The 26,055-nt window shown below is 43.7% G+C and overlaps 1 protein-coding gene across 2 annotated transcripts in view; it reads right to left on the minus strand.

Annotated features, from left to right (window-relative positions):
• LOC124777529 (lactosylceramide 4-alpha-galactosyltransferase-like) overlaps positions 1-26,055 on the minus strand; it is a 455,476-nt gene that overhangs the window by 163,737 nt on the left and 265,684 nt on the right. Inside the window, exon 1 of one of the 2 annotated variants that reach the window (XM_047252976.1) lies at positions 4,844-4,905. The exons of the other annotated variant lie outside the window; for it this stretch is intronic. Coding sequence (XP_047108932.1) covers positions 4,844-4,866 — 23 coding nt within the window. The 5' untranslated portion in view covers positions 4,867-4,905. Of the gene's footprint in view, positions 1-4,843; positions 4,906-26,055 lie in introns of those variants that run through there. 2 annotated transcript variants of the gene reach the window in all.

Here is a 26,055-nt window from a genome sequence, read left to right on the forward strand (position 1 = left end):
TTGCTATTCCTAGAGAATTTATCCAACGCTACACAGTTGAAGTCACGGTGGAGCGGATATGAGCGACAAGCAACAGTTTAAAGAATTGTTCTCTAAAGGAGTGAAATCCTGTAGTTTTAATCAAACGACTGGTCGCATTCCTTGTAACAAAAATTAAAAACTGAGATCATAATGAGCTAGGATGTGAGCGCTGCCTGGTGGCGACAGGTGGGTGGGGCAGATATGCTGTGTGACGTCACATGACGAATCGCTCACTGGACATTACTTCCGCTCTGGCTTCCACGAAAGAAACGTGAGCTTCTGTTGCCTGAGGGCACCTGCGCGCATTATCCTGTGACAGTTCTCCGCCTTGTATCCATAGCATGCACAGTCAGTAAAATAGATCGTGTAGAGACCGGTCGATATTCTTGGAGAAAACTAAGCACGTGAGGGCCGTAAACTTCACGTATTCATCGTGCAAATATAATACTGTTGGAAATAAACGTATTCCTTAAGAATTAAACACAGAACGCCAGTTTTATACTGAAACGCATGTAGTCACCAACCGATGTAATGTTCACACCCCATAATATTTGACAAGCTGTTCAAGATATCTAACAAAGTTAAAATTATAAGAACGCAAGAGGCAGAGTTATTTTGTTAATAAACTGAAAGCGATTAGTTATTGGAACTTAACTATGAACTTCGTGGAATGATAGCGGATTTCATGTAATCAAGGCTTTCGCGATCGGTTATCTCAGTTATTGGTGAATCTTTTGGTCTTTATGGACGTAGTACATGGAACTTTTCGCTCTCAGCGTTTGCCCTGAGCTTCGTTGCATATCTTCAGAGGTTCTCCTGGTTGCGTTGAGTCGTGGATTGACGGGTCGGGTGTACGAGAGCGACACAAATACTCCACCTTTTTCACGATGTTTATGTCGCTCTAAGCTGCATTTGGAATCTTCAGTAGTTTTCTCAATCAGCTTCACTGTTTTCTTTGAATGTTTCTGAACTGTACGAGGAGACATGTAATGTCATTAATCATAAGCTCTAAGTTTAATTTGAAATCTTCAGTAGTTTTCTCAGTCAGCTTCACTGTTTTCGCCGGCCGCTGTGGCTGAGAGGTTCTAGGCGCTTCAGTCCGGAACCGCGCTGCTACAACGGTCACAGGTTCGAATCCTGCCTCGGGCATGGATGTGTATGATGTCCTTAGGTTGCTTAGGTTTAAGTAGTTCTAAGCCTAGGGGACTGATGACCTCAGAGTTGTCCCATAATGCTTGGTGCCATTTGATTTTCACTGTTTTCTTTGAATGTTTCTGAACTGTACGAGGAGTTATGTAATGTCATTTACTGTGTATTAACTGTGTAGGAGGTATGTAATGTCATTAACTGTGCATTACGATCATATGACAGGCATCCGTTTCATTATCTTTCTTTTCTAGTATGGATAATTTATCTACGAGGGTCTTGAACAATGCGGGTAGGGAAGGGACTATCAGAGCCTCTAGATTTTTCATGTCAGATCCCTTCAAGAAATTTACGTTAAAATCTCTACAAATTAATAATCCCTTCTTTGTATCTGACACAGCAAAATAAACTATCAAAATATTTCATGAAAATTCTCCAATTATTCAGTGGACACCTGTGTATTGTAACAACAACAACTTTTGCATTTCCCAGTATTAACTCACAACGGTACGTATCCTGAGATACACAGAATTTACTTCTTTCTTCATTTTTGTATTCTTTTTCAATGAATGTGACAACTCCCCCTGAGCCGGTCGCTGGTGGCCGAGCGGTTCTGGCGCTACAGTCTGGAACTGCGCGACCGCTACGGTCGCAGGTTCGAATCCTGCCTCGGGCATGGATGTTTGTGTTGTCCTTAGGTTAGTTAGGTTTAAGTAGTTCTAAGTTCTAGGGGACTTATGACCTCCGCAGTTGAGTCCCATAGTGCTCAGAGCCATTTGAACCATTTTCAACTCCCCTGATCCATACTGGGACTACATGAATTAACAACTAATTTATAAGCACTCGCATTAAGAATTTCTATCCCTATGGTTATACGATGTTCAGAAAGACAAATTATTTCAGTTTCTTTCCAACCGCTAAGATATTGGGAAAAAAAGAAGAAAAAGAAAGAAGGACTGGCACATCATTTACTTAAAATTTTTTCCCCGAAATACTCTGATGAAGGAATTTGCTTTCATCTTTCCCTTCATTATTTTCTAATTCACAAGCACTTTTACTCTCTGTGCGTTCTCTTTGAAGAGAATACAGTTAGACGCCCTGTCAGGTGTGAGCTCTGCATGTTATCGAGACCTCCTAGCACAATATCTGAATCCTGCTTTGGAAGAGCGCAGCAGTGTTTTCGTGCAAAATGGGCGACAACTCACGTCGCTCGTCCAGTGAAAGATCTGATTAATGGAATCTTCTACGAATGCGTTATCTCCAGAGGTTTTCCAGCTGCATGGCCCACGAGATCACCTAATCTAAACCCGTGTGGCTCTTTTGTCTCTAGGGATATCTAAAATAATGCGTTTACCAGGGACACGTTCGGTCTCTACCTGAAGGTCAGTGTAGAGTAATAAGTTGCTCAGTTTCCACCGCATCTGCTGCGAGCAACCGTTTATCACGTTTTACTGATACAGGATCTCGTCGACGTATTCGGTGCTCATATTGGACAAATTGTGTAAGCGGCGGTTAATAATATCAAAAAATGTATTTCTCACTCGTTTGACCTTCTCTGCCCACCTCGCGGTCGTAATCTGTTACGTACGGACATATTTCTACACGTCTTTCCTGCGTTCAAACAACCAGATTTGCACCTGGTGGCCAAAACTGAAACTAAATTTTTTTGCATTAATCGGTTCCCGCATCAAAGCATTAGCGTAGCTACCAAGTTTAGCTGTCACATAAGACAACTACAGCCCACTCTAGACCTCTGTGAGTAGCTGCACTTTAATTTTAAGCACCCAGTACCAGTTATGAGAACAGAGGTGATCGTGTCGCAATACACAATGGTGATCCGTGTCCAGTGATGTCAGGCACTCCATGTGCTGATACACACTGCTCCTTGTGACACGGAGCACAAAAATATCCTCTTATGAACAAATATTCACAGGTGATTTTTGCTGCATTGATATTCATTCGCGTATCCAACCACGTAGAGCACCTCATGCCAACTTCCAGTTTCATACACTACTAGCCATTAAAATTGCTACACCAAGAAGAAATGCAGATGATAAACGGGTGTTTATTGGACAAATATATTATAGAAGAACTGACATGTGATTACATTTTCACGCAATTTGGGTGCATAGATCCTCAGAAATCAGTACCCAGAACAACCACCTCTGGCCATAATAATGGCCTTGATACGCCTGGGCATTGAGTCAAACAGAGCTTGGATGGTGTGTACAGGTAAAGCTGCCGATGCAGCTTCAACACGATACCACAGTTCATCAGGAGTAGTGACTGGCGTATTGTGACGAGCCAGTTGCGCGGCCACCATTGACCAGACGTTTTCAATTGGCGAGAGATCTGGAGAATGTGCTGGCCAGGGCAGCAGCTGAACATTTTCTGTATCCAGAAAGGCCCGTACAGGACCTGCAACATGCGGTCGTGCATTATCCTGCTGAAATGTAGGGTTTCGCAGGGATCGAATGAAGGGTAGAGCCACGGGTCGTAACACATCTGAAATGTAACGTCCACTGTTGAAAGTGCCGTCAATGCGAACAAGAGGTGACCGAGACGTGTAACCAGTGGCACCCCATACCATCACGCCGGGTGATAACACCAGTATGGCGATGACGAATACACGCTTCCAATGTGCGTTCACCCCGGTGTCGCCAAACACGGATGCGACCATCATGATGCTGTAAACAGAACCTGGATTCATCCGAAAAAATGACGTTTTGGCATTCGTGCACCCAGGTTCGTCGTTGAGTACACCATCGCAGGCGCTCCTGTCTGTGATGCAGTGTCAAAGGTAACCACAGCCATGGTCCCCGAGCTGATAGTCCATGCTGCTGAAAAGGTCGTCGAACTGTCCGTACAAATGGTTGTTGTCTTGCAAACGTCCCCATCTGATGACTCAGGGATCGAGACGTGGCTGCACAATCCCTTACAGCCATGCGGACAAGATGCGTGTCATCTCGACTGCTAATGATAAGAGGCCGTTGGGATCGAGCACGGCGTTCCTTATTACCCTCCTGAACCCACCGATACCATATTCTGCTAACAGTCACTGGATCTCGACCAACGCGGGCAGCCATGTCGCGATACGATAAACCGCAATCGCGATAGGCTTCAATCCGACCTTTATCAAAGTCGGAAACGTGATGGTACGCGTTTCTCCTCCTTACACGAGGCATCACAACGTTTCACCAGGCAACACCGGTCAACTGCTGTTTGTGTATGAGAAATCGCTTGGAAACTTTCCTCATGTCAGCACGTTGTAGGTGTCACCACCGGCGCCAACCTTGTGTGAATGCTTTGAAAAGCTAATCATTTGCACATCACAGCATCTTCGTCCTGTCGGTTAAATTTCGGGTCTGTAGCACGTCATCTTCGTGGTGCAGTAATTTTAATGTCCAGTAGTGTACTTGTTGCGTGCCGCTGCCATATCGCGCGATTTTTACAGGCAGCAGTGTAGCAGTTACCAAACCACGTGGGACAATACAGTCAGTTAGCCCCACAGTCGCAGATGAATACGCAACAGTTTAAACAAAAAATGACAAATGCACAAGAAATTTACAGAAAATCTTCTAACTAATATCTTATGATGCTGGTAAATGCATACATTTACACGTACTTGCACAGACACATACATATAGCCTATAAACACACACAGATGCATACGTACGAAATAAGAACCATGCAGAGCATACAACGCTTCCCATATGCGACCTCGCAGCGCCTCGTGAAGGGAGCGCCCTATTTGTGGCGCTGTGCAGAAAGTTGCCAAAGACGTCCGCCGACGCATTTAGGACCGCGTCAAGACCGCGCTATTTCTGTCTCCGGCGCCACAGCACCCGACACCCATATAGCGGCGCCGAAAGCATGGCACAGCTTGAATTCAGGTGCACTCGTTCACTCCCATAAGGGCAACTGTTAACTAACTGCAAACTTCACCCACTGTAAGTATAAGATACAGTTATTATTAGGTAGTGACAACGGAGGGCAAGGTTCTGTAACATTAGGTTGGTGCATAAACTCGTAGCACTTTTGTTTGGCATGTTGGTATTCCGGTTGATATGGGTTTGTTTATCGAGCGACATTTTTTATTCGTAGTTCACAGTTGCTATTTGAGTTTACAAATAGCTTTGGTCTTATGTCTTACGTCAAAACGGTAGGTGTATCGAAACAAAATGTCCAGACACCCTATGACCAAAATTGTACTGAAACAGAGGATGCCAGACTAAAGGCCGAAATACTGCACTGTAGTTCCTTCTCTAGATTGTCGCACAGATGACAAAATGGTAGATATCGAAATAGATGACAGAGGGATAGAAAAACAATTAAAATCGCTCAAAAGAGGAAAGGCCGCTGGACCTGATGGGATACCAGTTCGATTTTACACAGAGTACGCGAAGGAACTTGCCCCCCTTCTTGCAGCGGTGTACCGTAGGTCTCTAGAAGAGCGTAGCGTTCCAAAGGATTGGAAAAGAGCACAGGTCATCCCCGTTTTCAAGAATGGACGTCGAACACATGTGCAGAACTATAGACCTATATCTCTAACGTCGATCAGTTGTAGGTATTTGGAACACGTATTATGTTCGAGTGTAATGACTTTTCTGGAGACTAGAAATCGACTCTGTAGGAATCAGCATGGGTTTCGAAAAAGACGATCGTGTGAAGCCCAGCTTGCGCTATTCGTCCACGACTCACAAGGGGAGGCCGCCAATTGTGAAATTCAGATTCGATTCATACTGCGCATAATAAAAGCTCATGGCCAGAGGTGTAATGTGGCAAAGCAGCAAGATGCACTTCTAAGCTGTTGTCGAGAAAATCGACAGTTAAAAGAAACCGTTGCGGTGAAATACTACAGCGTCGTGGCGCAGCGGTAAGCGCTCGGATTCGTAATCCGAATGGTCGCCGGAACGAATCTCGCGCCATGCAACCTTTTTTTTTAGTATTTGTTTTTTGTAATTCAAATATATATATACATATATATATATATATATATATATATATATATATATATATATATATATACATAATTCCCGGCAATCAGTTGCAACAATTATGCATATAATAAGTTGTTGAAACTCGTTTCTCGTGGAAAAACTGGCGACTTCGAACATCATTATGTTTTCCGCAAACAAAGTTGTATTTCACAAATGTTATTAATTGTCTTCATAATGTTAACCACGTATAGTTAACGGAAGACGTAGAAACGATATTCCGAAACGAATACGTGTAGCGTAAGTCAAACGTTCGAATTAGAACAGAGACCCACGAACACAAATTTCCTGTGGCAGGTATGAAATATAAACTCCGTTACTCGCTCGTTACACTTGAATGACAGATGTTGAATGGGCCGAAACGAGCCACCGCATAACAGTGTAGTTGCCTGCTAACTTCGAAAGAAGTTAGATGCGGTCCCTAGCGCAACTTATAACGTCGTCGAAAATCAGTGCGGACGGGAGAGCTTTGGTACACCCTGTTAAAAAAAACGGAAAAATGGAGGCGGTACAATTGGAGAGCGATCCGCCTTCACCAACATGCATAAGCAATTCATTAATAGTTTATATATATATATATATATATATATATATATATATATATATATATATTAATAAGAAATATTGCATGGCGCGAGGTTCGATCCGGCGACCTTCGGGTTACGAACCCGAGCGCTTACCGCTGCGCCACGACGCTGTAAAAAATCATTAATCGTTGAGAGTATTTCACCGCAACGGTTTCTTTTAACTGTCGATTTTCTCGACAACGGTTGAGAAGTGCATCTTGGTGCTTTTCCACATTACACCTCTGGCCATGAGCTTCTATTATGCGCAGTATGAATCGAATCTGAATTTCACAGTTGGCGGCCTCCCCTTGTCAGAGGGCCATAGACACGGGTTCTCAGGTAGGTACCGTGTTTCTTGACTTCCGCAAGCGTTCGATACAGTTCCCCACAGTCATTTAATGAATAAAGTAAGAGGATATGGACTATCAGACCAATTGTGAGATTGGATTGAAGAGTTCCTAGATAACAGAACACAGCATGTCATTCTCAATGGAGAGAAGTCTTCCGAGGTAATAGTGATTTCAGGAGTGCCGCAGGGAAGTGTCGTAGGACCGTTGCTATTCACAATATACATAAATGACTTTGTGGATAAAACAGATGTTCACTGAGGCTTTTTGCGGATGATGCTGTGGTATATCGAGAGGTTGTAACAATGGAAAATTGTACTGAAATGCAGGAGGATCTGCAACGAATTGACGCATGGTGCAGGGAATGGCAATTGAATCTCAATGTAGACAAGTGTAATGTGCTGCGAGTACATACAAAGAAAGATCCTTTATCATTTAGCTACAATATAGCAGGTCAGCAGCTGGAAGCAGTTAATTCCATAAATTATCTGGGAATAGGCATTAAGAGTAATTTAAAATGGAATGATCATATAAAGCTGATCGTCGGTAAAGCAGATGCCAGGCTGAGATTCATTGGAAGAATCCTAAGGAAATGCAATCCGAAAACAAAGGAAGTAGGTTACAGTACGCTTGTTCGCCCACTGCTTGAATACTGCTCAGCAGTGTGGCATCCGTACCAGATAGGGTTGATAGAAGAGATAGAGAAGATCCAACGGAGAGCAGCGCGCTTCGTTACAGGATCATTTAGCAATCGCGAAAGCGTTACGGAGATGATAGATAAACTCCAGTGGCAGACTCTGCACGAGAGACGCTCAGTAGCTCGTACGGGCTTTTGTTGAAGTTTCGAGAACATACCTTCACCGAGGAGTCAAGCAGTATATTACTCCCTCCTACGTATATCTTGCGAAGAGACCATGAGGATAAAATCAGAGAGATTAGAGCCCACACAGAGGCATACCGACAGTCTTTCTTTCCACGAACAATACGAGACTGGTATAGAAGGGAGAACCGATAGAGGTACTCAAAGTACCCTCCGCCACACACCGTCAGGTGGCTTGCGGAGTATGGATGTAGATTTTGTCAGTTGGAGATAGCGAGTGGAGCTGTGGAAGCTACAAAATGGAGTGCCAAGTGGAGGAATCGGAACATTACCGACAGATTCTTCTGTCTGAGTTCAGTATATGGGTGAAAGCAGCCGAGACAACCAGAAACATATGCGCCCTCTATTGACATAATGGCACGGGACAGGGCGCGGCAAGAAAATTGTTTCCTCGTTTTTAGGAGGACTTTTTTGACAGTAGTGACACTCTACGTTCAGGAAGACCTTCAGGGTTTGATGAATATCGTTAAAACGTATTAATCCACAATGATCCACGTCAGCGCACTCGAGAATTAGAAAATGAGATTTGCTGTGATCATTCCACCATCGTGCGACATTTGCATGCAAAGCGGAAGATTCAGAAATCGGGTGTATGGGCACCGCATATTTTAAGCCAAAATTACAAGAATCAAAGGGTCGCCATATGTGCATCACTGCTTTGTCGCAGTCAGTTGGCTCGTGAACAACGCCGAGCATTCCTATCCTGTCTAGTTAATGGCGACGAGAAAAGGTATCTGTAACCTGGTTGGTTCTAGGCGCTTCAGTCTGGAACCGCGCGACCGCTACGGTCGCAGGTTCGAATCCTGCCTCGGGCATGGATGTGTGTGATGTCCTTAGCTTAGTTAGGTTTAAGTAGTTCTAAATTCTAGGGGACTGATGACCTCAGATGTTTGGTCCCATAGTTCTCAGAGCCATTTGAATCATTTTTTGTAACCTAACGTACGGAAAAGAAAAGCCTAAACAAACCAGCAACTCCCGTACAAAAGACCCACAAAAGCTAATAATTTACATCTGGTGGACCTGCTGATATTTGTCAACAACTGAAACGTCTTGCAGATGAAATCCAAGAACAGCGACCCGGAAGATTGCGTAAAGTGACATTATTCCACGATAACGACCGCTCGCGTTCTGCTAGACTGTCAATAAGCACTTTACAGGAGTTAGGTTGCGAAGTCATTCCGCATCCACCTCATTCACCTGATCTTGCACCCTCAGATTTTCACATTTTCCACCGTCTACCGAACAACCTGCAAGGAATTTCCTTTCCGGATGAAAATGTACTCCGAACATGGCTCGACAAGTTCTTAGCCTCAAAACTAGGTGATTTCTACAGTCGCTGAATCGAAAAGTTACCCCAGCGTTGGCAGACTGTTGTAAACACTGCAGGAGAATATATTATTGTGGACTAAAGTCTTTTTTATATCTACCTGTTGTATTTATTACACTTACGCTACGAACTTATGAACCAATCTAATACATTCTAAGGCCGGCCGGGGTGGCCAAACTGTTCTAGGCGCTACAGTCTGGAACACGATTGCTGACGTGCTGCAATGTTAAAAGTTCTCAACCTATATTTTTCCGTGCCAACTCGGACTTCCCTCTTTTTATTATGATGATCGTTTCTCCCTCTGTAGTTTGGTGTCAATAAAATATTTTCGCATTCGGAGGATTTATTTATTTAATCGTGTAGTTATTTTATACAATATACAGTTGATATAAGACAAGTGATTTTATACAATATACATATGATATAAGGCAAGATTAAACCTTGAAGTCCGTGTTTTTCAACCAATTAATTAAGCTGGGTATGAGAGTGAAAAAGTCGTCGGGAATTCCAGGGTATGAATGAAGTGGACTGCGTTGGACTATATGTTCAATTGTCTGCTCTTCTTGATTACATTCACACATTGGTGAACTGATCCAGCCCCATTTGTACCTGAAGTAGTTACAACAACCATGTTCAGTCCTTAACCTGTTGAGGCGGCACCAGAGCTTCCTCGGTAGGTCAAAACCTTTTGGCTTCTTTGTCGGATCAAGGTGATGGGCTCTTGTTCGCAATGTTTTTGTTGACCACTCATGCTTCCAGCTTTCATTTAGATCAAAACCATCCGCGATGAGTTGTCCTGCACTAACACTTGCTGATCTTCTTGATCGCAATCGTTGCTGTGGCGGATGACAGAATTCCTGATGCAGTGGTAGAGAGGGTGATGCAGAGATTTTCTTAGCCTCCCTCATTAGAGATTGTTTCCACCTTAAGCGAGCTCGGGGGGGGGGGGGGGGGTGTCGATCGTTGCTCACGTCCGTAAGTATAACCTAAATTACCCTACACGTGACCCCTGACGCCTGGATGGTGCTAAACGAGCAACAGTGTCATAGGTGATATACAATATGTCCGGAATTCGGAGGAGAAAGTTGACGATTGAAATTTTGTGAGAAAATTCCGCCGCAAACAAAAACGCCTTTGTTTTAGTTATGTCCACCCCAAATACTGTATCATGTCAGTGACACTCTCTCCCCTATTTCGCAATAATACAAAACGCGCTGCTCTTCTTTGAACTTTTTCGATATGCTCCGTTAATCCTATCTGGTTCAAATGGCTCTGAGCACTATGGGACTTAACATTTACGGTCATCAGTCCCCTAGGACATAGAACTACTTAAACCTAACTAACCTAAGGACATCACACAACACCCAGTCATCACGAGGCAGAGAAAATCCCTGACCCCGCCGGGAATCGAAGCCGGGAACCCGGGCGCGGGAAGCGAGAAGCGAGAACGCTACCGCACGACCACGAGCTGCGGACTCCTACCTGGTAACGATCTCAGACCGCGCAGCTGTACTCCAAAAGAAGACGGACAAGAGACGTGTAGGCAGTCTGTTTAGTAGGTCTGTTACATTTTCTAAGTGTTCTGCCAATAAATCGCAATCTTTTGTTTGCCTTACCCACAACATTTTATGTGTGTTCTTTCCAACTTAAGGTGTTCGTAATTGTAATTCCTAGGTATTTAGTTGAATTTATGTCCTTTAGATTTGACTGATTTATGGTGTAACCGAAATGTAACGGATTCCTTTTAGCACTTCTGTAGATGACCTCACACTTTTCATTATTTAGGGTCAATTGACAATTTTCGCACCGTACAGATATCTTTTCTAAATCGTTTTGCAAAATGGCTCTGAGCACTATGGGACTCAACTGCTTAGGTCATTAGTCCCCTAGAACTTAGAACTAGTTAAACCTAACTAACCTAAGGACATCACAAACATCCATGCCCGAGGCAGGATTCGAACCTGCGACCGTAGCGGTCTTGCGGTTCCAGACTGCAGCGCCTTTAACCGCACGGCCACTTCGGCCGGCAATCGTTTTGCAATTTGTTTTGATCTTCTGATGACTTTTCTAGACGATAAACGACAGCATCTTCTGCAAAGAACCTAAGACGGTTGCTCAGATTGTCTCCTAAATCGTTTACATAGATGAGGAATAGCAGAGAGCCTAAAACACTATCGTAGTTAGCGCCAGACATCACTTCCATTTTACTCGATGGCTTTCCGTCGCTTACTACGAACTGTGAACTCCCTGACAGGAAATCACGAATCGAGTCACATAACTGATGGATGATATTCCATAAGCACGCAATTTCATTACAAGCCGCTTGTATGGTACAGTGTCAAAAACCTTATGCAAATCTAGGATTAAGGAAACAATTTTAAATTCCGTGTCAATAGCGCTCAACACTTCGTGTGAGTAAAGAGCTAGTTGTGTTTCAGAAGAATCATGGTATCTAAATCCGTATTGACTGGTGTCAATAGACGGTTGTCTTCGGGGTAATTCGTGACGTTCGAACACAGAATATGTTCGAAAATCCTGCTGCATATCGACGTTAATAACGTCGGTCTGTAATTTAGTTGATTGCTTCTACTACCTTTCTTGAATATTGATGTGACCTGTGCAACTTTCCAGTCTTTGGGTACGGATCTTACGTCGAGCTATCGGTTGTGTATGAGTTAAGTATGTAGCCACTGCATGAGCATACTCTGAAAAGAACCTTAGTTGCTTCACTACTCCGAGGATATCAATTTCTAAGTTACTCATGTTGGCAGCTGTTCTTAGCTCGAATTCTGAAATATTTACTTCACTCTCTTTGGTGAAAGAATTTCTGAAGGCTGCGCTTAGTAACTCTGCTTTGGCAGCACTGTCATCAGTTCTTCCATTGCTATCACGCAGAGAAGGCGTTGATTGAGACTTTCCGCAAGCGTACTTTACATACGACCAGACCTAAGGAGTAGACTATAATCGTGATTTCCTGTCAGGAAAGTCGCAATTCGTAGTAATTTATGGGAAATCACATACTAAAACAGAAGCGATATCTGGGATTTCCCATGAATAGATGTACGCCCTCTTCTGTCCTTAATTTATACAAATGAGAGAAGTCCTGTTATATTGTTATGCAGATAATGCTGTCGTTTTCTGTCTAGTTTAGTCATCAGTAGAATTCCAAACGATTCAGACTTGATGTCTACATGTTGTATGACTCTCAACAATAAAGTACGTGCACATGAGTTCTAAAACAAATACGTTAAATTTCGGTTACACATCAATAACATAAATTTAAAGGTCGTATATTCACCTGAATGCCTAGGAATTACAGTTACAACCAACTTAAACTGGTAGTATCGCAGAGGAAATGTTATGCGAAGGTGAACCAAAGACTACATTTTACTGGCAGAAAGGAAGTTGCAACAAATGTACTAAAGAGATTCCCACACTACACTTACCCGTCCTCATAATGGAGTACTGCTGTGCAAAGTGGAATCCTTACCAGACAGGATTGACGGAGCACATCCAAAAAGTTCAAAGAAGGGCAGTAAGTTCTGTATTAAACGTAATTGTGGAATAGAATGCAGCAGGTATCATAAATGAGTTCGGATGGCAATCATTGAAACACAGGCATTTTTCGTGGCGGTGATATCCTTTTCACGAAATTTCAGTTGCCAACTCTCTTCTCTGAATGTCAAAATATTTTGTTGACTCCCACGTACACATAGAAAAACGACCATCGTAATAAACCCAGAGCTTTAGATTTAGGCGTTCATTTTTCCCAAGTGCTAATCGAGTCTGGAACGATCAAGAAATTGTCTGAAAATGGCTCTGTTAACCGTCCGCCAAACAAATAAGTGTGAACTGAAAAGTAATGAAATAGATGTAGCATGGGGTGGGGAAATAAAAGTTGCTCGGAGAAAAAGAGTTCAAAGATAGTTCTTGGAGACCATGAGGGTTGTTGCGATATACTTTAGACTTGAGTGCTCCCCACACAAAGCAATCGCACACTGACAGATCAGTCACCTGGGTGGCCAGTAAGAGCCACGACAAGACCAACCTCTTGTAACAACTCAGTCAGGCGTTAAGACCGTGTAAATGTGCCCCAAGTTTCGGCCAGCTGTATGGGCAGTTGCACCATCCTGCTGGAAGTAACTGTAATTCTCTTCCTACTCTGTTGATGCTGCCACAAATACACGTCCAATCGAATCCATTTGTCTGGGTCACTTTTACTTGCACGACGCTGCATATGTAGAAGGAAACCGTAGAAGCACCGTGGCCGAGAAACTACTGGAGTGCACAATCTGATCTAAGATATCCGGGCAGCCTTATGTAGTACGTAATTGACTACTAGATGATAAGAGAGGCAGACGGACCAGTACAAAAGGAGGCAGGGAGGCCACGCGGGATTAGCCGAGCGGTCTAAAGGCGCTGCAGTCATGGACTGTGCGGCTGGTCCAGGCGGAGGTTCGAGTCCTCCCTCGGGCATGGGTGTGTGTGTTTGTCCTTAGGATAATTTAGGTTAAGTAGTGTTTAAGCTTAGGGACTGATGACCTTAGCAGTTAATTTCCATAAGATTTCACACGTATTTGAATTTGAGGCAGGGAGTATTGGGTTGCCGGTACAGAGGCAGTAACAGCAGAATGAGGCGGTCATGACAGTTCAGTGACTTCAAACGTAGATCAGTCATTGGCTGTCACCAGAGTAACAGATCCATCAGGGACATTTCAACCGTCCTCAAGCTACCCAGGTCGTCTGTTGGCGATGAAACTGTGAAGTGGAAACACGAAGAAAGAACCGCAGTCCAGACAGCATTGTGACTGTGCGTAGGGAATTAAAACGGATGGGGTACAATGATCGAGCAGCTCCTCATAAGCACACATTTGTGTAGCCAAAGATAAGCGGCGCTTGAGGTGGTGTAAAGAGCGACACATACGGACAGTGTGACTGTAAACGAGTGAATTGGAATGATGAATAACGCTACACCTGCGGCAATCCGATGGAAGGGTTTTGGTTTGGTGAATAGCTGGAGAATGTTACCTGCCATCATGCCAGCAGAGAAGTACGGAGGAATTGGTATGAGGGTGTTTTCTGTAGTTAGTGTGGTCCCCTCACTGCACTTAATAAAACGCTACTGTGGAAGGATATGAAGAAATTTAAAGCACTGTGTACCGCGTGCAATAGGGGAACAGTTCATTGGCAATTATTAAATGGTTCAAATGGATCTGAGCACTATGGGACTTAACTTCTGAGGTCATCAGTCCCCCAGAACTTAGAACTACTTAAACCTAACTAATCTAAGGACATCACACACATCCATGCCCGAGGCAGGATTCGAACCTGCGACCATAGCGGTCGCGCGGTTCCGGACTGTAGCGCCTAGAACCGTTCGGCCACCCCGGCCGGCGGCATTTATTATACGAGCATAATGCACCTTGTCATAAAGCAGCATCTGTGAGACAATGTTTTGTGGACAATAACACTCATGAAATGCCGGCCGCTGTGGTCTAGTGGTTCTAGGCGCGCAGTCCGGAACCGCGGGGCTGCTACGGTCGCAGGTTCGAATCCTGCCTCGGGCATGGATGTGTGTGATGTCCTTAGGTTGGTTAGGTTTAAGTAGTTCTAAGTTCTAGGGGACTGATGACCACAGAAGTTAAGTCCCATAGTGCTCAGAGCCATTTGAAGGGTGAACACTCCCCAGAGTCATGTCCACTAATATGTGTCCGGATACTTTCTATCATGCAGTGTAGAAATCAGAGATCTTGGTTTCAATCGTTAGTCTATACTGGAATTTTTTTATCACTTTCGCATGTGACAACGATATTGTTCGTGTAAAAAACCTCAGATTGCATTGTGCTTCGGAGCACACGTTAAACTATAGGTCCACCTGCAACAGGTTAGCTAAGTAAGTTGGAAGGACGGAGGAAGGCATGGACATATCCCATCAGCTCAAAATGTTTAGAGACCAAGTTAATAAAATATGCAGAAACCTTAAGAAGTTGGTTTTAATGTTTTTGAATAGTCTCCACCCCTCCCCGCAACCCTCTCCATGCACTTGAATACAACGCAACACAAAACATCCGTAAGGCATGTGACTCTGTCAGGAAAGTCCTTTTTTTCTGATGTTATTCAACTCGGGCGTCACATGGCTTGAATGCCGATGGACGTCGTCAAAGCGAATTTGCGCACTTTGTCATTTTGGGGAAGGATCGTACTGATAACACAGTCTAGTCACCCAAGACGATTTTTCTTCACGAAAGAATTGTCCGCGTTTTGCATTTTAACAAAGTGGCCGCAGGGCTCCACGCGTTGTTGTTTTTGTTCGAGAGTCAAGGGTGTGCGGGACAAACTATGCAGAGACTTTTCTTTAAATCCTTCTGGAGAATGTCTTCAACACTTGATTTAAAAATTTTGCTCCACTGCAATCTGCGACACAATAACGTTGCCACACTACGGCCACACGTCCACTATTTGACACTGTCTGCTTCCAAATGATTGATCGAATGCCCGTATATTGTTTGCAGTTGTTAAAGTTGCCACCGTATATTCTGCTTGCTCTTAAGTCGTTCATACGCCAAGAATAAAATCGGTCTCGAAACTTTTTAGAGGGACGGTGTTCTTCATTCAGTATGATCCTGTCGCGTTCAAACAAGCTTTCCATTTGATGGCAACTTTGCTTAGATACATGTAAACAGTTAACATTCCATCTTCCTTGAGTTACGGAACATGGTAGTCACTGGGACACACTGTCGACAGACAACTAAAATTCAATCAGGCAGATTATAAGCGGAATCAGTAAAGCGAATGGATCAACGAATTTCCTAATGTGAAAGCCCAATATGTTGTACACTTACACTGGACAGCTAACGTTTTATATTAATGAAATTATCAGGTGTGCTCGGGATGTCACATTAGGACCGCTAATGTTGTTAAATACATAGATTCTTCGCTGACAATACTGTCCTATGTCTACTGTAATCTTCTAGGAACGTAGCAGCGTGCTTCTCTGAACAACTAATACTACACACATCAAAAAAAGTTTTGCATAACTCCGGTTCCCAGATCTCCTGAAGTTAGACGTTGACTGTGGATATTATATCACAGACACAGTCCCTTTGACTCTTCAGAGATGTCACTAAACCCGCCCAAAGATGTAAACAACCATGCATGAGCAGCGCATATTAGAAGGAGGGGGATCCGACATCCGATCAGTTCCAGTCATTCCATCAGGAAGGAGGTACACGACTCGAGTTACCCGTAGTTCAGTCATGTCTAGACGGTCAATACCGCGGTTCGATCCCTTCCACATTGTTACTTTGTGCCAAGAAGGGCTCTCAACAAGCGAAGTGTCCAGGCGTCTCGGAGTGAACCAAAGCGATGTTGTTCGGGCATGGAGGAGATACAGAGAGACAGGAACTGTCGATGGCATGCCTCGCTCAGGCCGCCCAAGGGCTTCTACTGCAGTGGATGACCGCTACCTTCGGATTATGGCTCGGAGGAATCCTGACAGCAACGTCCCCATGTTGAATAACGCTTTTCGTGCAGTCACAGGATGTCGTGTTAAGACTCAAACTGTGCGCAATAGGCTGCATGATGCTCAGCTTCACTCCCGGCGTCCATGGCGAGGTCCATCTTTGCAACCACGACACCATGCAGCGCGGTACAGATTGGCCCAACAACATGTCGAATGGACCACTCAGGATTGGCATCACGTTCTCTTCACCGATGAGTGTCGCATATGCCTCAACCAAACAATCGTCGGAGACGTGTTTGCAGGCAAACCGGTCAGGCTGATAGCCTTAGAAACACTGTTCAGCGAGTGCAGCAAGGTGGAGATTCCCTGCTGTTCTGGGGTGGCATTATGTGGGGCCGACGTACGCCGCTGGTAGTCACGGAAAGCGCCGTAACGGCTGTACGATACGTGAATGCCAGCCTCCTACCGATAGTGCAACCACATTGGCAGCATATCGGCGAGGCATTCGTCTTCATCGACGACAATTCGCGCCCCCTTCGTACACGTCTTGTGAATGACTTCCTTCAGGATACCGACATCGCTCGACTAGAGTGGTCAGCTTGTTCTCCAGACTTGAACCCTATCTAAAATGCCTAGGATGGGTTGAAAAGAGCTGTTTATGGACGACGTGATCCACCAAACACTCTGAGGGATCTACGACGAATCACCGTTGAGGAGTGGGATGGTCTGGACCAAGATCTACGCCGAATCGCCGTTGAGGTGTGGGAGAATCTGGACCAACATTGCCTTGATGAAGTTGTGGATACTATGCCACGACGGATACAGGCATGCATCAATGCAAGAGGACGTGCTACTGGGTATTAGAGGTACCGGCGTGTACAGCAATCTGGACGACCACCTCTGAAGGTCTCGCTGTGTGGAGGTACAACATGCCATGTGTGGTTTTCATGAGCAATAAAAAGGGTGGAAATGATATTTATGTTGATTTCTATTCCAATTTCCTGTACAGGTTCCGGAACTCTCGGAACCGAGGTGATACAAAACTTTCTTTGATATGTGTACATATGACATCAGGCCTTAGCGTGATCTTTAGTGTCTTGTACGCTTTTTCTTGAATATTTGAAGAAAGGTAATTTCTTTCTCTGGAAACTATTAGGAAAACATAGAGAATCAGTCTTTCAGATAGGCTGTAACACTTCTGGCTCCATAGTCTACCTCGCGTATGCATCATAAGAACAGCGTAGTAGATTAGGTTGAAAGCGGGGGAACACTGAAATGTTTCATACAGAGAGGGAATATCTAACATTGGCAGCAAGTAACCTACACCGTGCTCTGTAATGAGAATCGCTCGAAGGGAGATGATATATTAACGGCAATGAAACGTCTTCGTACGCTAATAACAAGCCTTTCAAATACCTATTGACAACTGAATAAATTAGGATTGAGCGAACAATGCAATTTCAAAATGAACGGGTAATTAGTATTCGTAGCCACGTCATTTCACTGTGAGGAATAAGGGGCCCGTATACTTCCCAAGTGTTGTCAAGATGTGTCCTTGACATATTATACTTACCACACACAGCGCTGACTTCAGTATTATGAAGTACGCTGAACGCGATCAGAGACCAAAAAGTCAAATTTTTTATTATAAATATTTAGTGGGGAAGAAAGATAGCAGCAGTTATTAAAGAAAAGACTGAAGGCAGATGGAGGTAAATAGCAACGCACCTTAATCTTGTGACTGTGGTAATATCAGTTTGACAGTTTTGAGGTAAGCATCATTTGTATGTTGAACTGTGTATTTAAAGAGAAAGATGAGGAAACAGTGTAAGAACAAAGTTCTCTGATCTGAAGAACATTAATTAATTAATTAATTAATTAATGGAACTGAGATCAGATTCCTGACCCAGTAAGTAAAATTCAACGGGAGTTAAATACAAAAGGACGTACAAAGTGTTCCTACCTGTAAAACGTTCGATGAGCAGTAAACAGAAAATACAAAGAAAACGATTTAATTACCGTTCAAAGCCTATTTGACAACTTTTTAGAAGCCGCTGGAGATTGCTAGAAAGATTTTCTTGGATAGATCTTTGTAAATTAGGCTTTCTGCTTCTATTATCGTAAATAATTCGCCTTTACAGAACTGGGACAATGTTGAATGAGCTCGCTGCCTGAGTAGCGAATAAGATCTTTGACTCTGTTTTAGCTGTGGTTGACGTGCTAGTCAGTCAGTTGGCCAGCGATGGGCCATTAATGTTTGAGGCTTTGTAGCGGGCTGTTGCGTTTTTCAGAGAATGACATCGGTTTGTGTGTGTGTGTGTGTGTGTGTGTAATCTGGGAGAAGCTATCTGGAATACTGTATTATGATGAAAACTCATCTATAATACTTTCTTGTTCTTTATATTGATGGAGAAGATTTTAGAGGAATTTTGAAGGGAATCGTTGTCCCTCAGTAAACTAATAACTTTCAGGACTAGGTTTAATCTGATGTCTTTGTTTTTAATTATGTCACGAATAACTCAACTAACTGAAATGTTTGTAGTTTCTTTGTAATGAGAGAATTTTGTAAGTGTTAGTCTTTTTATGTTGTGTAGTTCTTTTGTAAATAATCAGAGTACGATTTCTCAAAAACGATTTACTTTAAAGTAAAACCCACGTCCGTGATTTATAGAAAAGTTTAGAACATTTTATCGTGTGTGCATTGCACCTTACGCCACACAAAGTCGCAGACTGGTTCTGACCAGCAAAAAGAAATAAATTAGTAGTGAGAAGTTTATTTTCCTTTAGCTGCCGCATCTGCTGGTTTGTACTCGTGTATTTGCTTGTGAGAACGTTACTACAACAGACACAAAACAGCACGCTGAGCAAGAGGTGAGTCACTTTTATTTCAGGGCAGATCTCCTCTTACATTCCTGAGCAAACAGTGTGTAGTAGGTGTCGTGCTAGCATGCAGATTATTTTTCAGTCAACAGTAGCCGGCCGGTGTGACCGAGCGGTTCTAGGCGCTTCAGTCCGAAACCGCGCGACCTGCTGCGGTCGCAGGTGCGAATGCTGCTTCGGGCATGGATGTGTGTGATGTCCGTAGGTAGTTAGGTTTAAGTGCTCAGAGTCATTTGAACCAGTCAACAGTACTGTTAATATCGAACATTTATTTTCATCTGAGTAGAACAGTAATTTATTTCTGTCGCTATTCCATGTCAAACAAATGGTTCAAATGGCTCTGAGCACTATGGGACTTAACATCTGAGGTCATCAGTCCCCTAGAACTTAGAACTACTTAAACCTAACTAACCTAAGGACATCACACACATTCATGCCCGAGGCAGGATTCCGACCTCCAACCTGCGACCGTAGTGGTCGCGCGGTTCCACACTGAAGCGCCTAGAACCGCTCGGTCACACCGGCTGGCCCCATGTCAAACTGTGCACTTCATGTCACACAACATCCCTAATGTACTTCGCTACTGAATTTCAGTTATATAATTTTCAATGAGCACGTAATTAGTTTCTTTTGGCATTTAATTAGATTCAGTTTCTTTATTTGAAATTTTGCATTTCATGAATTTTATTTCACGACACTGTTCACATAGGACCAACTAACAGCCAGCTTTGCTCAGCAATTGACTACGAGACCTAAAGTACATGTTGCATGAGGAGAAAGTTGCTGGAATCAACATATTCACTTTGCTCACATACAAATTATATTTTTTATAGAAAGCTTACACATTACAAGAGTTTTAACAAAAATTAAAATTTATTAGCGTATCACATTCGTCATTAGAGCTCATATTCCGATGTTATCAAGAAGCTGCCACATAATTCAAGAGCTGTTAGACCCGAGTACCGAGAGTTGTTACCTAAGATTGTGTTACAATTCCGTTCGTCTAATACCTTCATGTGTGTTGTTTTGTCAAAGGCGGCGTTGCTATAACTACAATGGTTTTCTTTGTTATAAAATAACATTTGCGCCGGACTGTCACTAGTTTTATTTATTTTCCTCAGGATGTGTGTCGCGAAATAAATTCCACTTTTAAACGCGTTGTGCTGTACTATCATACTTTTAAACGTGATGTTTTGGATACGTGGACTGCTGTTCTATTCTGGTGAGGTTAATGTAATATAAACACACGTAATTTTATAATTACTGGAGTAATGCCATTAATATGATTTTCTGTAATTTACATTTACATAATTGAAATAAAGTTGTTACAGGTTTTTACAAAGATATGAAACTTTTCTTAATACTTCCATGTCACATAAAACAAAACCATAAGAAAAATTTTTGTGTATACTTTCTAAAATAATATAACTTATGTATTTTCTCTCATAATATTCCATTCACCGAACCTTTTAGATGCATCTTTTAAATGATATCAGCTCTCAACGGTATACTGTAGTAACTAAGTGACTAAAATAGTTGCATGATACGCGGTAAACTAAATCGCACGCTAGACTACAGAAATACGACGTCACCATTAATGACACATTTGAAGAGCAGAAGAAAAGAAATCGGTTCGTGTTTGTTAAATGTAATGAAATTGCCCTGGCGTAAATAAAAAAGTAGTATTGTATATTACTAACTGACAAATTACTGACTTACGTTTCAGTTAGGTAAGACAATTCTAACGACTCCATTGCAGTCCACTAGGGACCGGTTGTCGGAGAAGTAATAGCTAAATTCGGATTTTAGTCAGAAGAGAAAATTTACCTACTTTTTAAGAACGAAGCGACTGACCCCCGTGAGCATCGAGACGAACAGCCAATGGAATTCTTAGAAGACTTCCCGACAAGCATGAGGGCTAGGTAACCCCTTCACTGACAGCCTCAGAGGGATGAGGACATTTCCCACAAATCTGAGCGTAATGTGGCATTCGTGGATGCTTTCACTATACGGATTATTCAAAGGGTTACCGTGACTGGTCGTGAACTTGCCAAATTTGGTTATCAGTAGTTTCCGCAAGACTTCCTAATCGAAGAGAAAGTTGTCATTAGCTGTAAAAGGAGCTGAGCGAATGAGAATGCTCGTGTATAAGAAACAAGCTTATCACTCTGCAGCCAATGCCTAGTTGGCTATGCGGCTTAACAGTTCAACAAAATTTCCAGAACTGTGTGCTAACGTAGCTTTAATGTCAGACACTTTTGCAGGGTCTAAGGGTCCTGGACGCATTGTTTCTAAGGCAGTATCGAGTTCCCCAGGCGGACTTTAACTTTAGGAGAGCGTGATTTTAAAGCAGGAGCTTCGCTACAGCACTGGCACATTAGTAGTTGACTCTACAGTTACACTCCTGGAAATGGAAAAAAGAACACATTGACACCGGTGTGTCAGACCCACCATACTTGCTCCGGACACTGCGAGAGGGCTGTACAAGCAATGATCACACGCACGGCACAGCGGACACACCAGGAACCGCGGTGTTGGCCGTCGAATGGCGCTAGCTGCGCAGCATTTGTGCACCGCCGCCGTCAGTGTCAGCCAGTTTGCCGTGGCATACGGAGCTCCATCGCAGTCTTTAACACTGGTAGCATGCCGCGACAGCGTGGACGTGAACCGTATGTGCAGTTGACGGACTTTGAGCGAGGGCGTATAGTGGGCATGCGGGAGGCCGGGTGGACGTACCGCCGAATTGCTCAACACGTGGGGCGTGAGGTCTCCACAGTACATCGATGTTGTCGCCAGTGGTCGGCGGAAGGTGCACGTGCCCGTCGACCTGGGACCGGACCGCAGCGACGCACGGATGCACGCCAAGACCGTAGGATCCTACGCAGTGCCGTAGGGGACCGCACCGCCACTTCCCAGCAAATTAGGGACACTGTTGCTCCTGGGGTATCGGCGAGGACCATTCGCAACCGTCTCCATGAAGCTGGGCTACGGTCCCGCACACCGTTAGGCCGTCTTCCGCTCACGCCCCAACATCGTGCAGCCCGCCTCCAGTGGTGTCGCGACAGGCGTGAATGGAGGGACGAATGGAGACGTGTCGTCTTCAGCGATGAGAGTCGCTTCTGCCTTGGTGCCAATGATGGTCGTATGCGTGTTTGGCGCCGTGCAGGTGAGCGCCACAATCAGGACTGCATACGACCGAGGCACACAGGGCCAACACCCGGCATCATGGTGTGGGGAGCGATCTCCTACACTGGCCGTACACCACTGGTGATCGTCGAGGGGACACTGAATAGTGCACGGTACATCCAAACCGTCATCGAACCCATCGTTCTACCATTCCTAGACCGGCAAGGGAACTTGCTGTTCCAACAGGACAATGCACGTCCGCATGTATCCCGTGCCACCCAACGTGCTCTAGAAGGTGTAAGTCAACTACCCTGGCCAGCAAGATCTCCGGATCTGTCCCCCATTGAGCATGTTTGGGACTGGATGAAGCGTCGTCTCACGCGGTCTGCACGTCCAGCACGAACGCTGGTCCAACTGAGGCGCCAGGTGGAAATGGCATGGCAAGCCGTTCCACAGGACTACATCCAGCATCTCTACGATCGTCTCCATGGGAGAATAGCAGCCTGCATTGCTACGAAAGGTGGATATACACTGTACTAGTGCCGACATTGTGCATGCTCTGTTGCCTGTGTCTATGTGCCTGTGGTTCTGTCAGTGTGATCATGTGATGTATCTGACCCCAGGAATGTGTCAATAAAGTTTCCTCTTCCTGGGACAATGAATTCACGGTGTTCTTATTTCAATTTCCAGGAGTGTATTTAGCCCGAACTGGGTTTGTGTTGGTGGGTCTGACAAGTAATAGTTAACTGGACAGGTATTGCTCGAAGACAGATTTATCAAAGTGACGTATCGGTTTTCGTTCAATTGAAATGGATTTTCGTATGACTATACGTACGTGTCTGCAGCCTGTATCGCAAAAACTTACTTTACTGGGACACTGAAGACGTCACAAACTGCCAGCTGGAGATTAAACGGCGATTGACGGTGGTGTATGATACAGCACCGTTGTGGTTCAAATGGCTCAATGGCTCAGAGCACTATGGGACTTAACATCTGAGGTCATCAGCCCCCTAGAACTTAGAACTGCTTAAACCTAACTAACCTAAGAACATCACACACATCTAGGCCCGAGGCAGGATTCGAACCTGCGACCGTAGCGGTCACGTGGTTCCAGACTGAAGCGCCTAGAACCGCTCGGCTTAGCGGCCGGCAGCACAGTTGTATAATTTTTAATTTCTCTACGTGCAAAAGGATTGCCAACACTGCAGTCACCAGTAAAATCTGAATTCTTTTAACACGTTCACTGCCACTGTAATTGGCCTTGCTTTGCCACGTAACCAATATTTTTCTTAATAGAATCTGAAAATATATTGCTAAAAGTAATATAACATGTATTTATTTTATAAGTACACAATCAAATTTACTCTCGTGAATCAAAGTTGTTTTGGGGCGCACTAAGGCGTCAGTGGCATATCAGGCCATATTCTGTAGCGGGTGGCCGTGGACGCGCCAATGCGTCTAGTGTATTGTTCCTGGTTAGTGTGACAGTTTAGGTTACTACAATTTCATTTTATATTCATAAATGAAACGAAACATCCTACTGACAAACGACATATTTATTGGACAAAAAATATAGTAGAAACATTCAAATACAAACACAAGATCTCGAAGAAACTTCTGAAATAAAATGTATGTCAAATCTAAGAAAAATACAATCTAGAGCTTTATCCATTACACTCTCAAACAAATAAAATAAATACAAAGTTTACGAATAGTACCGACACATAACTGTCGAAAAATAAATGAGCAACGAAAGTGCTATCTGCCTTTAGAGGTGGTGAATAACACAACAATTCAAACAATATCCTGCTTTATTTGGGCAATCTAGGCACTCGTAAATCGTGTCTGTTCGTTGTCCACGGCTGGCGCATGATCTGCACTTTTTTCGCGGTGTTTTTGATTTTCCATTTGATTCTCGTTTTACCACAACATGTTGGGGATTTCTGACTGGCCGTTCTACCTGCTTTCGTGGCAATAGTGCTCTTATAATACTGAGTCTAAATTCTTGGAGGGGCATTTTTGTGCCACAATATTTATTGTGTAGGGCATGTGCGTTTGTCAGTATCATTTCCACAACGTGGATAAAAAGTTTCTTGTACCAGCGTATGGTTTTGCGTTCCGAGAGGTAATATGATAACATCTGATCGTGCCGATCAACTCCCGCCATAAATTTATTGTAGTTTACAATGGCCAAGGGCTTAGATTTCTTCTCCTTTCTTTTGGTTTCAACCTCAACCATTTCATTTGTAAATGCATTAGAAATGTAGCAAACCTCCCTCTTATCACGCCACTTACCTATCATAACTCCTTCCGCAAATCTGGCAACGGCTTCACCTTTTCGTAGTTTTGCTTCCTGTATTTCCTTGGGTGTATCCTTCCTATTCGCCCTCAGAGTTCCCGTGCAGTGGGTCTTCTTATCCAGGAGCAGCTTTGCCAATGCGAAGCTGTTATAGTAATTGTCCATGTACACATGGTGACCAGCATTCAACTTTTCATCTAGTAAATGAAGAACAATTTTTTGCGCATGGCCTCTTCCTCCTAAATCGTCCAGCATGCCAGTGTATACCGCGAATTTTAGGACCATTCCAGTGGGAGTTGTCAAAATATATAGCTTTATGCCATATTTGTGCTTTTTGTTTTTGATGTATTGGCGGAAAAGTAATCGTCCACGCCAAAGGATCATTGATTCGTCCAGAGACAGTTCCCGTCCAGGGTAGTAAACTTGGCACATCCTTTCATTGAAAAAATTGATAACGGGACGTATTTTATACAACCTGTCGGATGGTGTTGGTTTGCCCTGTTTTGGATTTTCAGAAAAGTGTAATGCACGTAGTATTAGCAGAAAACGATTTCGTGAAATACTATCGGCAATTCCTTTCACGTTGAATAAAGCGTCCTTTTTCCAATAGTCCTGCAAATTCCTCATCTTTACATTTCCCATGTGCAGGAAAACTCCCAAGAACACTAACAATTCGCCAACAGTCACATCTTTCCAACAGTTTATTCGTGATTGTCCTTTGGTTCCCGCAGAAAGGAATAATTCAATCGCGTTTCGATTTGTTTCTTCTACAACTGTCAATAGAAATTCGTCCGTCAGCAAAAGACGAAAATAATCTAAGGGAGTGTTTTCCGTCGGTTGAATAAGCAGTCCCTCATTTTTTATAAATGGGCAATTTATCATTCCAACTGGCTCTCTTTCCCACGCAACAGTTGTATCAGCTGCGTTATCTCTTGTTACCACTCCTTCTGCCATTTCCCTGTCGCTAGGATTCACAGCCATTTCTACAGTCTCATCTAAAACAA

The sequence above is a fragment of the Schistocerca piceifrons genome, chromosome 2 (genome assembly GCF_021461385.2).
Source record: "Schistocerca piceifrons isolate TAMUIC-IGC-003096 chromosome 2, iqSchPice1.1, whole genome shotgun sequence".
NCBI lineage: Eukaryota > Metazoa > Arthropoda > Insecta > Orthoptera > Acrididae > Schistocerca > Schistocerca piceifrons.